The sequence below is a fragment of the Rhinolophus hipposideros genome (assembly GCF_964194185.1).
Source record: "Rhinolophus hipposideros genome assembly, chromosome: 4".
Taxonomy (NCBI): domain Eukaryota; kingdom Metazoa; phylum Chordata; class Mammalia; order Chiroptera; family Rhinolophidae; genus Rhinolophus; species Rhinolophus hipposideros.
The window spans coordinates 1,915,021-1,930,989 of record NC_138050.1 but is presented as its reverse complement, the minus strand read 5'-3'; the positions used below and the strand labels follow the sequence as shown (position 1 = coordinate 1,930,989).

At 41.7% G+C, this 15,969-nt stretch overlaps 1 protein-coding gene across 3 annotated transcripts in view; it reads right to left on the bottom strand.

Moving 5' to 3' along the window:
* XPO4 (exportin 4) overlaps window positions 1–15,969 on the bottom strand; it is a 90,545-nt gene that overhangs the window by 38,142 nt on the left and 36,434 nt on the right. For all 3 annotated transcript variants that reach the window (XM_081045892.1, XM_081045893.1, XM_081045894.1), the window contains 3 exons: window positions 6,996–7,108; window positions 2,654–2,811; window positions 2,238–2,412 (listed from right to left, as the gene is read on the bottom strand). In XM_081045892.1, the coding sequence (XP_080902018.1) occupies window positions 2,238–2,412; window positions 2,654–2,811; window positions 6,996–7,108 (446 nt within the window). The remainder of the gene's footprint in view (window positions 1–2,237; window positions 2,413–2,653; window positions 2,812–6,995; window positions 7,109–15,969) is intronic.

Below are 15,969 nucleotides of genomic sequence, written 5' to 3'. Positions count from 1 at the left end.
TACAGAGTTATTATTATTCTCCATTTAATTGGGCACACCGTACAGGCACTTTCATACAGTTAATCCATCAGAAGAAATGATCCTCCTCACTACACTGACAGGGAAACACGCTCCCAGAAGGTAGCGACTGCCCAGGTCCTGGCAGTTGGGGTTACGTGGCTTGTGACTATGCTGTCTCCCTCCAAAGTTCATCATCATTCTGTTCCACGCTGACCTTTTTTTATAGCCCTCAACTTTTCGATTTTAACTTCAAAGATAATTTCTTTATATATTTTTCCACCTCAGTTCAACAACTGTGTATTATGTGTTAGCACCACAATCATAATGTAACTCGGGGACTACAGATGGCGTGCCCTGGGCCCCAGAGTCCACTCACAGGTTTGGCTCCATCTGTCTGTGTACTCTGGTTGGCTGAAAGTCCCAGGCCTCCCCCCCACACCCCCAGAACACCGAGATCCAGTAAAAACCACAGGAGGCTGAGATGACTAGGGGGAGACAAGGTGTCCTTCAGTCTCGTGGCAGCTCATGGTGCAGAGGCTCCCTTTTAGCCCATGATTTCACCAAACCTCACCCATTGGCAACTGTGAGTCATGCAAAGCTTTACACAAGTCTTTTCCCTCTGCCTTATTCAACAGATAACCAATTATTGTTAAAACATTTTTTAAATATCATAAATAGATTAAGTAAAAGAAATTAACTAATGGAAAGAAATAACACTTTTCTTCAGTGAAACCTCTCTGGTACGCCATGACCAGAGCACGCCTCCTCACAAGACAAGAAGGCTTCTCTGACAGGGTCCAGCTTTCTGGATTCCTGTATTTCTGTGTCGGCCCTTGAGAGAATATGTGTTTGCCAATTCTCTGTCAGTCTCCTGGTCAAAATAAATACACTGTAACCTTACACTCTTCAAACCAAGAATGTTATACATCTTTCAGCAATTCTTCTGTAAAATGTTTAGGAACATCTTTAACCCACAAACAGAAACCAAAAGGTAGCTGTGTTTCTAAACAGGAGACTGACGTGCTATTTAATCCACCCGGCTTAGAAGAGAGAGCACACAAACTCAGAAGGGGAACCAAGGACAACGAGACCGTGTTACATGAAGCTTGACTGAGTCAGGACTTGTGATAATCTCAAAGGGGTTTCAATAAAGTTTAAATACTGAAAATTTCCTGTATTTCCATGCTTATAATGTAATTTTCCCCCCAGAGAAATTCAACTCTCACATATGATGCCTTTAAACTTCCCTTCCTCCACTACCTACATTTTTCCCACCGAACTCGTATCTGCCTCACCTGACTCCCGTCCTCGTGAAAGCACTCCATTGCCTGCCCACACATACAGCCACTCCCGAGCTCGCTGCCCTCGGAAGCCCTCCGAAGGGGCATGCAAAACTCACACGCACATGGCCACGCTCCCAACTCCACAACACAGTGAAGATTTAGCAGGAAATTCTAACAGATACCTATATTCTTCTTACCCTTACAATCTTTGCAAATGATCCACATTTTGATTCATAGAGAAAAATTAGTTCCACAATTTAGTAACTACTTTGTAGGAAAATAACCAATTACTTCCCATGATTAATGCAGTTATTCACAGAGCTATTACAAACAGAGCTGTGTTGTCAAGGGCTTTCAATACGTTTCCTAAATATAAAATTTGGAAAATATACATTTGAAACTGAAAATCTGCCAAAACATCTTCAGTACTGTTATTGGTCTTAACTTTAATGTAGATTAAATTCTACCAAATATACTATTAAACCACAGCACCAAAAAAATTAAAGAGCACAGTCTAAATAAAATAAGCTTAATTACAACTATTTGAACCACATTTATTTACATAATTCCCAGGTAAGTCCAAAATGTAAAAAAAATCTCAAACATATAGTTATGCACAATCACAGCCACACCACAAAGTTAGCACCACCCTTCAAACATTAAAATGGGCTTTCAACATAATTGTTAATATAAATGTTTCATTCCATTTCCTACATTTAGGTACTAATCTCGAAATTAAAAACTTGAGATCGACAAATTTAATCTACTACAGTGATTTTAATCCACAAATTTTTAAAAGGCATGTTTCCCAACACAGGTTGCCAAGTAATTCACACAAACAAAAACGCAGGGTAACCATTGCTAGCACTCACTTAAAGTTACTCCCTGCGTGAGAGCCCAGGCAGAGGTCCGCGGTGACCTGCGGACACCACTGGCTTCAGAACAGTCACTCACCACTTCCTCCAGTGCAGCACTCCGCCCGAAGGAACAAGTGAGGTGTGTGAGGCAGTTCACGAAGGACGAGAACAGCTCGCTGGGAATAGCGGTTAAGACGGTTCGAGGGAACACAGTTATCAGGTTGCTGATAATGCTGGAGATCCCCACCGCTTCAGAATCTTCTATTTCAATTCTACAAATCAGGTAACGAGTGTTACAAGGTGGTAGTGGAAGACAAGTTACAATGACTCATCTCCAAACACACGAAAATGACAACCTATTCATTCATTTTCAAAGACATGTCTCCGTCTTAGTTTCAAGTTACCCATATAATTACACTTCAAAATATTGGCAAGGAAAGCAGCACCACTCACTTCTTTCCCTCCACTGTTAAACAGAAAGGAAAACCTGGACGTGCCCTCTCCAGTGCCTACCCGTTAATGGTGCTCAGGAGCCCCTCGATGAAGTGTGCCAGGTAGTCGACCTGCGCCCCTTCATCGGGAAAGATGGGCCCATGCAGACAGGCCAGCTGGGCGAGGCACTGCAGCGAGTCCTGGGCCATGTCTGAATCTTCTCTGATTTTTCGGTGTACCTGTGAGGAAGAATCACTAATCCATCAAAATAAATTCTCCTTTTGTAAGGGTCATGTGTCTCTAATACCGAATGAGGTAAGAGGAAAAATTCACTGGTTGTTTCTAGAAAATTAATTCCTGAATTAAACTAAATTTGAAAATTGCCCCTCAGTCCACTTTACATGGTAGGCCATGATTTTAAACATATCAATTGATTTTTAACTGAGCACCACCTACATTTTGAAAACTGAACTGTCTCCAGCATGTTATGACAAAAAGAGAAACAGATGCCAGCCAGTCAGACATGCTGCCTCTTCTAAAAACAGCAACGACGACAGGCATCCGCACTATGCTAGCTATGCCTCGCCGCAGCTCCTGGCTAAAGTTAGCAGGCGAGTCCCCCAGGAGCATGCAGAGGCGGCCTTGCTGGAAGGAAACAGTTGCACATGGAGAAAATCAGAAGGGCTCAGTCCCTCCATGCTCATCCACCACCGTACAGGCACCTCTCTCGGGAACTGAGACGCCGACGGTTTGCCTGAGTCTCAGTGTATCCCAGATTGTTATTAATCAATGCTGACATTTGTCAAATAAAAAATTGGTACTTAAATGCACTTTAAACCACATCTAGATCTTACTTCACTGGTGCACTACTGCTGGGAAACACCTGTCTGACATGCTCTGTCGGAAGGAGGTGCCCCCACAGCACCCCCTCGAGCCTTACAGTGTCACTGATATTTTTGGGTTTTATAGACTTCATTTCTGTGATCTGACATGATGAAAACAGCCAGAGGAAATAGTAAAAAAATTATAGGTAATTATTTATCTTAGTTAAATAATTCTACAGCGTTTACTGTGACCATTTTCTACTTCCACGAGCCATTTGACTTCTTTAGCTCTTCTTTTCCTATACAAATCTCTCTGCTTTCTGAATGTCACACAATTTTAAATATTTATTCTCTATTTGTTTCAGGGTATGTTCATTTTGACTCTGCAAACAACTAATAAATTACTTGATGGTAGAATGTTTCTTTTAGGGCGTCACTGCTACAGTGATGGGACACAGTGAACAGAGACACTCATAAATCCTATTCACCAACTGATTCCATTAATCTTCAATCCCTTAACTTCTTAGAGTTCTAAGAAATTTAAAATACTAAAACGTCACCAAGTTAGAACAAGACAAACAAATGAGAAACAAAACCTCATAGCCACAGACAATAGTTTAGTGGCTACCAGAGGGTGAGGGGCAAAAGGGGTGGGAGATGAGGGTAAGGGGGATCAAATATATGGTGATGGAAAAAGAGCTGACCTTGGGTGGTGAGCACACAATGGGATATAGAGATGATGTAGTACAGAATTGTACACCTGAAATATGTATAACTTTACTAACAGTTGTCACCCCAATAAACTTTAGTAAAAGGAAAAAAGAAAGTCACAAGTTAACTGATCTACTGACATGCTTAAAATATGTCACCCTCTTTGGTCTAGAACGGGTTGGCAAACCATGGCCCACGAGTCACACTGGCCTCCCGTCTGTTTTGTATGGTCTGCAGAATGGTTTTTACATTTTTATATGGCTGGGGGGGGCGAAAATCAAAGACGGTTTCAAGCCATGTGAAAAGTATCTGCCTTTTTACAGCAGTTGATCAAGTCTGACTGCGAGCGGCCGACAGAGGGGGTGTACATGGCAGAGCTTAAGCAGAGCCTCGGGGAAGAGGAGACTGCACTGCCTAACGTTTACTGCCTGGCCTTTACAGAGAAAGCCTGCCAATCCCTGGTCTCACACAGAAATGGTTTTCAAAATACATTCTACTATATTTTAAGTCAGATGTAGTAAATTTAAAGGACAATACACAAATTCCTACGTTCACATTGTCTAATCCATGAACTGCTGAACACAACTCATTTTGCAATTCCTTATCCGAAAACGAGGACTACATTTGTCATTGTGCCCTTTAATCAGCATTTAAGTACGCCACCCATGGATGCATTCTACCAATGGAAGCGAAGCAATCTGGGACAACAGAAGGTTTCTTCTCTGCCCACAAACACATACGGTTGTTTGGTTCTGGTCTAGGAGTAATAAATCAAAAGACAGAATTCTTTCAATTAAGTAACTAACATTGATTATGTAATAAAATAAAAATAAAAAACTGCTCAGGGCCTGCCTGTACTGTTTAAATTTAATTGTTCTCTGAAATATGAGCCACATAAAATTCATGATAAATCAATGATTAATTCTTATGATATTGTAGATTCCTGCCCTTCTTCCAATGTCAGAATTACAAAGGAGTTACACCATATCTGAATTGTATCATATAAATTAAAAACTGAACTGATCCCCTGAATAGGGAAAGAAGCAGAGAGGGGTTCAAAGGCCGACCTGGTGGCCGCCTGGGGAGGCAGGACAAGGACGAAGACGAGGGGAGAGGGCAGCAGGTAGGTGACGGCTCTGAGGACGTGCTGAATCGGAGTTGTCTGCGGCCTTGCCAATGAAACCCCCGTAAGCGCCGGGGTTACAGGCTGCGGACTCGGAGCAGCACGTGCTGACTATAGAGCTAGGAGTCATCGGTGCAGGGCTGCGCCGCGCTCCTCTGTGGCGAGACAGCTCACGGAGAGCGCACGCACTCAGCACAGTAGAGCACTGGCATAGGAACACAACTATTTATGCCAACAGTGGAGAAACAAGGGACCATAAAGGAGAGGAAGAACACTCTGTCGACAGGTAGGAGGAAACATTAATGAGATTGGTTTTTCCGACACCTTAAGGAAGAGGGAGACAGTGAGAAGTCTGGGTAGAACGCAACCTGAAGCATTCCTAAGTTCAGAGGTGTCAGCATATTTCAAGCCGTCACAGTCCATGCAGTGGTGTACTTATGCTTATCTACTCAAATCTGGAGAAATAGTGACCGCACGTGGAAAACTGCTGGACATTAGGTAACAAATTCATATAATTAGAAAAATTTAACAAAAACAGAATGAAATAAGATTAGTGACTGGCATTATTGTAACAAATTTAAAATTGCTTATAAACTGCTTCAATGAAAGTCACAGGCCACAAACACAAAACTGTTAAAATAACAAGTGAAAGGGGTTAACTTTCAGATTCAAAGCTATTTGCATGTGGCGGTCCCAGCTGACAGGCGCAGCTGCGTTTGTCTGGACAGCTGTCTCCAGCACCACCGGCTCGTTCCCCACAGCTTCTCACACACTGCTGGAGCGGGGTCTGCTTTCACCCAGTGAGTAGCACAGACACCTGAACTTGGACACATAGCAAAACAATGTCTGCCAGATGAGGCAGGAACAGAATTTTTCAATTTTATTACAATTACCTCTCTGATACTAAACAGTGTGTTTAGTCACCATTTCTCTGATTTGAAGAAAAAATGAAGGTAATGCTCAATCTGGACACATCCACAGAAAACCCCTTTATGTACAGTACACACCCGAGGATGAAAATAACCTGTTCCAGTTACCTGTAACGCAGTTCTCAAAGTGTGGTTCAGGGGTCCCGAAAGGTTCCTAGGGCCTTGCCAGGCTGTTTCTACAGGCAAAATTTTTCCAGAAAACACTAAGCTAGTCTTTGCCTTCTCCCTTCTTACTGTCACACACGTGTGCAGGGGTGCCCAAGGCTATGGGGTATGTATATGTGTGTACCGCAGCTGGCCGAACGCAGCAGCACATGAGGTTGGTGCCTGCTACGAGGCCTGACATTAGAGCGCCATAAAATGTACAACGACACTCTCCTCACTCAACTGCTTTTTCTGTTTTCAAAAATATAGCTTTGTTCATTATAATGTTAGTTATGTTAATATGTCATAGTTTGGTGCTGCTAGTTTTAAAAGAATAAATTACTTTTTAGGTTCTCAGTTTGAATTTTTAATATGGCAAATAATAACAGCCATAACCCCCATGAACAAAAGCTCTTGGGGTCCCCAATAATTTTTAAGAGTGTAAAGGGGTCCTGAGAACACAAAGTTGGAGAACTTTGGTTCTAGGATATTAAGTCCTTCATAATTTTATGAGCTTTTTATAAATTAACAAGAACATTTCTATATAATTTGTTTAAGTACAAACACTGATCAGAAGAGAAGGCTTTAGAGGAGACAGGACATTTGTCCACTTTTACTAAGAAAACCACAAAAGCACGCGCCCCTTCCCGGGCCTTCCAGGTCCTCCCACCAGAGAGGAAGGCGACACTCACAGTGAAGAAAAGCTCCATGACTCTCCTGTCCAGAAGGGTCTCCCGCCAGGACTCCGTCGGCTTCAGCAGCACATTTTGTGAGGATTCAAACATGGCTATATAATGTCTGCCCAGTGATCTGGTGTCAAGGTCAACAACAATAGCATTCTTACTGTGGCTAAAGTGTAAGTAGACCCTAAATATAACAGGAGCCATCCGAAAGAATGGAATGGAAACAGTTTAAGCCTCTTCACATATGCTACATAATTCATGCGTGAAGCGAAGGAATAAAAGGCATTAAGTGCTGAGAAAAAGAATGCTACAGGAATGTAAGATAACAGTTTCATCACAATGATATGGCTTGCTGCAGGACTCTAGAAACCTGGGTGATCAGAGATCTTAACGCTGGCAACAGAAGGAAAAACACTAATGCAAAACAGATTGCCAAAATATATACAGGTACAAAAAAAAGGAAAATCAAGTTTCTGCAAGAGTATTCCATCATTTCTCCCCTATACAACAGCTAAAACCACATATACAAAACAAAGTCTCATATAGTCTAATTAAAAAATGGCATTTTCACAAAAGATATATATTCAAGAGTAAATGTGTATCACACTAAAAAAGAAAAACACCCACAGAGCAGTCACCAAAGACCAATTCCACACATAGAAATAATTGGCTTACATAAAAGTCTTAAAAGCCTATGGGTGCTCATTTAAAATTCCCACAGACTGAAAGTCCACTTTCGTGGTGCTCAGGTGTTCCACAGCAAACACGCTTCTCATAAGGTGCTGTCCCTGCCACACATTTGCCGGCAAGTAAGAGCACAGATCACGCAGAAACCTAGTAACTGGGGTCTTTATGAACTGGGAAAGCTCTGGGGCATCTACACAGGAACCGGGCTTTCCCAGTGGTTCCCAAAAGCCCGGCCGAAACACAGCCAAGTGCCAGGCTATACCTCTCACTCCACGAGAAACTGAGTAACAAGGATCCAAAACTACAGCTTGTAAAACCCAGCTGGTATAAGTTCACATGCTGTATTTCCATTAAAGCCCAAATTATTAACAGATAAAGTAAAAGGCTGTGACATTGCTTTGGAAACCAGTGCTTAAAGGTCAGTGCTTAACCCCCTTTTTAATTATCCAACTTTATTCTATGTCTGAACAGCAGTGAGAGGCACTGCAGTTGTTTTAGAAGAGAAGTGGGCTCGCTGGTTTCTGAAAAGCCAGTCCACGTGATGGATGAATGAAAGTGAGGCTCAGATCAGGTTCTCCTAGGTTTCCCTTTCCCAGGCCTGGTCTGCCCCCTCGTGGAGGTGCAGGGAAAGAGTCTAAGGCCAAAGGAAAGCGAGCCTGAACTTAGGAGTAGAAAGAGAAAAGAAATCAGTGAATACTGAGCTTTGTTGTCAGTGTGCGTGAGCTCCAGAAGTGGTTGTGTTCTCCCTGGGCACCTCTGTGGTCTCAGGCTGTTAGTGCCCGACCCTCACTCACGTACAGGATACCACATAATACCCTGAATGAACACCATTCCTCTTCATGTGGTTTTGATTTCCAACCCAAACCTGCAAGGGATTTTCATCTGGACACAATGTTTGCCTTCTCTCAAGAAAGCTCATGAAGACTGTTTTGTGAAGAATTCATCTGCAACTCTGCACTTACCTTCCCTTTACCGGTCAGCCTAGAATGAGCACCACCAATACCAGTTTTTCATAATAAAAATGCATATAGACACTAGTTCGTATGAGATGCAACCATATAACTTGATTACAAATATCTCTCTACTAAAAGAACAGGTAAATATCCCAAAAGCATTTTAATAAAAACTTAAACATAAAAACAACAAAAAGAAGAGTATAATAATGAACAGAACAGACTAAGAACAGTGCTATTCCAACTAGACATGTCTAGTTAGCAGATTACACAGCGAGACTGTGGATTGGCCTTTGAACAAAGGACTAGGAAGAGGCTTCTGTTACCTGAAATACTGTCATTATGAATGTGCATGTATTACTTTTCAATGTAAAAAACTAGTTAGAAGCATGTCACACTGTGAACAGAATACTCACATACAGATCTGGACCATAGTTATACATTCAAAATAATGTAAAGAATTAGGGTAATTCAAATTTTCAGGTGGTGTTACCAATTAATTGACTCTGTGTGTGTGTGTAGGAGAGCCCAAAATACCACTCAGCATCCCCCCACACCCACCCGCCCAGATCATTCTTAATGTAGAATACTTTAAAAACAAAACAAAAAGGCTACCACTACAACTCAGGAATCTAACACTTCTATTTTTAAGACAATATTTTAAAAAATGATTTAGAGTTTGAATACAGCCAAGTTTCTTTTAAAAACAACTGTTTTAAATAAAACAATAGTTTCTTTTTCAAAGCTTTCAAAAGTTTCATTATTATTACTTTCACATGTCACAATATCTGGACGTTGTAATTTTATCTTTTTTATCCAAATATGTCATCAATAAGAGAAGTCTAAAGTGAAGTAATTACTTATTAATTATTCATTTATTATACGTATTATATGCTTGTCAGATTTTAGGACACGTATGAGTCACAACAGATCAAAACTAGTTAAATAGCTGTCATTTATCAAAATTCAACTCAGATTTTAAATCAAGAATTTTCTTGGGCCAGCCGGGTGGCTCAGGCGGTTGGAGCTCCATGCTCCTAACTCCGAAGGCTGCCGGTTCCATTCCCACATGGGCCAGTGGGCTCTCAATCAATCACAGGGTTGCCAGTTCGACTCCCGCAAGGGATGGTGGGCCCTGCCTACTGCAACTAGAACTGGCAATTGGACCTGGAGCTGAGCTGCGCCCTCCACAACTAAGACTGAAAGGACAACAACTTGACTTGGAAAAAAGTCCTGGAAGTACACACTGTTCCCCAATAAAGTCCTGTTCCCCTTCCCTAATAAAATCTTTAAAAAAAAAAAAAAAAAGAATTTTCTTGGGCTATGGCTTTCCATTTTTCTAAAATGAATACTGAACTCAGGTAATTTATGTATTATATCAGAATAATTCACTTGCAACCAAATAAAATAAAACTCAATCTACAAGACAGCCATACAGAGCTGCTTTCTGTCTTTTAATAATCCATGTCTGTTTCAAAACTTGTCCATCCACATCTAATCTTACTTCACCTTCACACATTTGCACCAAATTCAAAAACATTACAGATGGAGATTTTTCTGTCACTGTATCACAGACAAGCCACACACACACACACACACACACACACACCAGGCTGATAGAGAGAGAGAGACACACACACACCAGGCTGAGAGAGAGGGAGAGAGAGAGAGAGAGAGAGAGAGAGACCACACACTCAGGCTGAGAGCCAGGAGAGCAGGGCTCAGCCGCAGGCTGCTACTGACTGCACCGGCTAAGCCACACCAAGTCTGTCTCAAACAAGTTGTGAGGTCTGGCACACAAATCATAGTATCACAAGTACACAACTCTTCGCACAAAGGGAAACATCATCTTTGGAAGTACAGGTGTTCTTACATATGCAATAAGCTCCTCTTCCTCCATTAACACCTTCAGTCAGGTGTAACTGACAGTAAAAAGACAGGAATGAGCCACACAATAGCTACAAATTATCCTCAAGCAAATATGCAGAGTCTGAAATTTTCTTATCACCTCTCCTTATAGGAAGTACTTTACAATGTAGGCTTATAGCCACAATGGACATTTTACACAAGTAACAAATAATTTCTCCATCTTCCCCTATTCTTTTTATGCCACCTCATTAGAAAAAACAAAGTTTCCGAATCAAGGGAAGCTATTTCTCTTCCAGCGTAACACAAATGCCCTGAGCCTAGCCTTACAGATAGCACTTAGTAACCAGAAGTCCTGGGAAACAAAGGAGAACTGACCTTACCTGGATGTCTTCCCAAGCCCTACCTCCAAACAGTAATGCTGGCTTTACTGGAAATCTTAACTTAGGTGAAGGCAATTACTATTTTATGATCCAGTTAGCTTGCTTCAAGAGATCTGAGTTAATTTTTTTTGGTTTTTTGTTTGTTTGTTTTTTTACCAAAACCAAATCAGATCCACAAAAACAGTAACAATAAAGAACATTGTAACCCAACTGAAGAAGGATGCATTACGAAGGCGGCATGCCAAACACACTTGGCGCACGTTCTGATCACAAAACGATACTGTCCTTTATGATGCACTCTGCCAGACTCTTAGGCATTTATGGATGTCAGGTAAACTATGGATAAGCAGTATCAGCAGCACAAACAAACGTCCAAGACCTGAAGTAATCCTTCCGAGCCTCCGAGCCTCACTAGTGAAATAATGCATGTTTGTTAAGCACGTCTGATGACACGCCAGACAGTGCAGGTGCTAACAGCACAGTGAACAAAAGCATGGCCCAGGCCTTCGTGAGCTTCCAAACCAGTGGGTGAATAGGTATTACTCACGTGAGTTAAAAATGAAAATTTACCACAGAGAAGTGAGCCGGGAGTAAATTGTATGTAACACACATATGACAGGCCATAGCAAAAAGAAACCAGCCTGGTCCAGGGTACCAGTGAGGCATGGTCAGCAGGTGACTGGCAGAGACGGTCCAGGAGCCAAGGCGCCAGGGCACACAAACCTGGGCTGCCAATAAAAAGAGCACGGAGGACGGTTCTCAGAGGGAGGCAGAGGTCAGACCACCCAGGATCCCAGAGCCCATGTTTAAAAGGGGATGCCAGGCAACAGAGACTATACGGCCAGGACCCTGTCTCAGGACAGCAGTGATGGAAAACAGCATGAAAAGCGGGTGGACTCTAAGACTGGGCACCATAGCTGAGGACTCAGCTTGCTGGACCGGGTGCTTTTGGACATGCCCGAAATCCTAGGAACTGCAGACTTTGTACCACTCAGGCCTGGAGGGAAGGGCACTTCCATAAATCACCTTTTGCACATATAAAACCTACATATAATAATCTTCAACAAGATGGTTTGGGTTTGGAGATGGCATCCTGTTCTAGAAAAACTTTTAAATCCACTAAAAATACTATTCGAGCTAATAAACAAGTTTGGCAAGGCGACATAGTACAAGATCAACATTCAATTATTTTTATTTCTATACATTAGCAATGAATAATTATGAAAATAACTTAAAAATCAATTCTACCTACAACTGAATTAATAAAATAGGAATAAATTTAACAAAGGAAATCCAAAATTTCTACTCCGAAAGCTATAAAGCAGTGTCCAAAGAAATTAAACATCTAAATAAATGGAAAGACATCCCATGTTCATGGATCAGAAAACATAGCATGGTTAACATGGCAACACCCCCCCAGGTTGACCTACATACTCAATACAATCCCTGTTCAAATACCAGCTGCCTTTTTTGCAGAAATAGATAAGTTGATCCTAAATTTCATGTGGAAATGCAAAGGACACAGAGAAAACACAATAAGTTTAAAAAGCACAAAGTAGGAGGACTCACACTTGCGGATTTCAAAACTTACCACAAAGTTTCAGTGACCAAGAAAGTGTGGCACTGGTGAAAGGACACACATACCCATGGAACAGAGAGAGCCCAGAAAGAGACCCCCATAAACACATTCAAGTGACCTTTGACAAAGGAGCAAAGGTCACACAATGGAGTAAAGACGGTCTTTTCAACAAACGGAGCTGCAATAACAGGACATCCACCTGTAAAAGAATGATGCAGACACAGACCTCACGGCCTTAACAGAAATTAAGTCAAAAGAACAGAACTCCTAGAAGATAACACAGGAGAAAATCTATCTGTCCCAGTGTTTGGCAACGACTTTTCAGATATAATACAAAAGGCATGATCCATGAAAGAAAGCATCAGTAAGATGAACTGCATTAAAATTAAAAACTTCTGCTCTGTGAAAGACAGTGTCAAGAGAATGAGATAAATTACAGACTGGGAGAAAATGTTTGCAGAAGATATTTCTGAGAAAAGACTATTACGCAAAATATGCAAAGAACTCTTAAAATTCAACAATAAGAAAACAACCAACTAAAAAATGGGCCAAAGGCCTTAACACACACCTCACCAAAGAAGACACAGAGATGCAAATAAGCACATGAAAAGAAAAAGCACATGCCATATATCATCAGGAAAATGCAAATCAAATCAACAGTGAGATATAAATACACTCCTACCAGACTCATCAAAATCCGAACACCAAGAGCACTAAATGCTGGCGAGGACGTGGAGCCACAGGAACTCTCAGTCACTGCTGGTGGGGGTGCAGGCCACTCTGGAGGACAGTTTGGCGGTTTCTCAAACACTAACATACTCTTACCAGCAACTATGCTCCTTGGTATTTATTTACCTGAAGGTGTTGAACATTTACATCCACACAAAAACCTACACATGGACATTTCTTCATAATTGCCAAAGCTTGGAAGCATCCAGATGTCCTTCAGTAGGTGATGAATAAGTAAACTGTCGTCCTGACAGTGGAGTATTACTCAGCGCTAAAAAGAAATGAGCTATCGGCCATGAAAACATATGGAGGAACCTTACACGCGTGTAACTAAGTGGAAGAAGCCAATCTGAAAGGGCTACATACTGTCTGATTTCAACTCTAGTCATTCTTGAAAACGCAAAACTATGCAGACAGTAAAAAGATCAGTGGATGACAACGGTTTGGGGGAGAGGACCATATAAATAGGCAGAGCACAGGATTTTCAGTGAAACTACTCTGTGTGACACTGAAAAGGTGGACACGTCATTATACATTTGTCCAAACCCACAGAATATACGACACCCAGAGTGAACCCTCATGTAAACTATGGACTTTGAGTGATGACAACGTTGTCAACATAGGTTCATCAATTGTAACCAATGTACCCTCGGGTTGGGGATGTTGATAATGGGGGGAGACGGTACGTGTGTCAGGGAAGGAGACATCTAGGAAATCTCTGTACCTTCTGCTGAAACATTGCTAAGAACATAAAAATGCTCTAAAAAATCAGTGTTACCTTGGATTATGTGAAGCCATTTTAAATATCTCAAAACGACAAGCAATAAAAGAAAAAATAAATTGGACATCAAAATTAAAAGTTTCTGTTTCAAAGGACATCATCAAGAAAGTGAAAACACATCCCACAAAATGGGAAAAAATATTTGAAAGTCATGTATCTGTTCAGGGGTTTCCTTCACATATCTATAATGCATACAGAAGTCTTACAATGCAAAAATTTTATAAAGACAAACAACCCAATGGGCAAAGCATTTTAACAGACACTTCTCCAAAGAAGATACACAAATGGCCCATAACCCCATAAAAAGATGTTTACTAGGTTAACATGGGTGATGCAAATCAAAACCAGTGCAATACGACTTCCTGTGAAATGGGCTGGCCACACTCAGACAGACAGACAGAAATGCTGGCCAGGATGTGAAGAGCTAGAGCCCCTGCACTGCTGGGGGGATGTGGAATGGGTCAGCCAGGCCAGAAAAAAGCCTGGCAGGTCCTCAAAAGGTTACACACAGTTTCCTTATGGTCCAGGAACTGCACTCCTGGGTACACCCAAGGCAAATGAAAATGTGAGTCCACACAAACACACACGAGTGCTCATGGCAGTGTTGTCATAAGAGCCAAAAAGTTGAAACAACCCAACTGTCAATCAAGAGATGAAAGGACACCAAGGAAGGCGGTGCATCCTGACCAGAGTGTTACGTGGCCGAGGCAGGGATGAAGTGCTGGCGCGCTACCACATGCACCCCGAGGCTGCGTGAAATTAGCCGGGCACAGACGACCGCACGGGATGACACCACAGTATGTGGCTCTATCCACGTGAGATGTCCAGCACTGCTGAGAGATACAGGGCTGCTTTACTGGGTGATGGAAATGTTCTAAAATCAGTGACAGTGATGGCTGCACAACTCCCGTCGCTGCACTGACAGCTACTGGAATGGACACTTTGGGTGTCTGCATGACAGTGTGTGAAATACACCCCAACAACACTGTTACAACACCCTGCAGCACCAGCTGCTCCAAGCAAGGGTGCAAAGGGCTTCATGCAAAGAAAACTTTTTTTAAGGAGCTCAATTTTTAAACATTTAAAAGAAAACTTTTAAATAAATAATTGGAATGGATCCTTCATAGAACATCTAAAATCACTCATTCCTAAGAACTTAAACTTATTTCAGGTAAAACTTAGAATAGTGGGACAAAGGGCACCGAAGTCAGGTGGCAGGAGCCAAAGTGAGAACAATTTGGGCATCAAAGGAAATAAAGCAACAGAGACTAATCCATTCAACAGAAGGAGAGACCCTCCGCCACTATTGATACAAATGAATAAATAAGTAACAGAGCAGAAGGGGAGAAGTTCTTCCTATGGCAGAGTGCAGCAAAATAACAAAAGGACACGCTGCATTAGAAAGTCACCACTTTGCAACTATCATAATAACAACTGCCTCCAGCAACAACCACCAAGGGATACTAAAACTAATGGGTGAAACTTTTAGGAGGATCAGGATATGTCCAGGCTCTTAAAGTATAATTCCTTACAATTATTAAAAGAAACAGCAACTTTAACTGGAAACACTCAGCAGTCCCCACCTTAACCGCATGGTCAGCGTGAAGGCTCCCCAGTGGCACAGGCTGACACCAAGTGCCCCCTGTTGTACAGCACATGTCACCACTAGGGTATTCCTATAAAACGTGAGTCGTAAATCTAATCACGAGGAAAACACCACACAGACCCAAATTTAGGGACATTTTAAAAGGTATTAACGTATACACTTCAAATATGTCAAATTCATGAAAGACAAAGAAAAGCTGAGGAGCTGCTGCAGATCAAAGATGACTTAGGACGACTAAGTACAACGAACTGAAAGGAGCTACACAGGCTATTGTTGGGTCAACTGACAAAACTTGAATATGGACTACGATCAGATAATACTGGATCCACATCAAATTTCTGTACTATAGTTCTGTAAGACATTCTCATGAGAACCACAGCGCCATTTCTAAATTCTTGA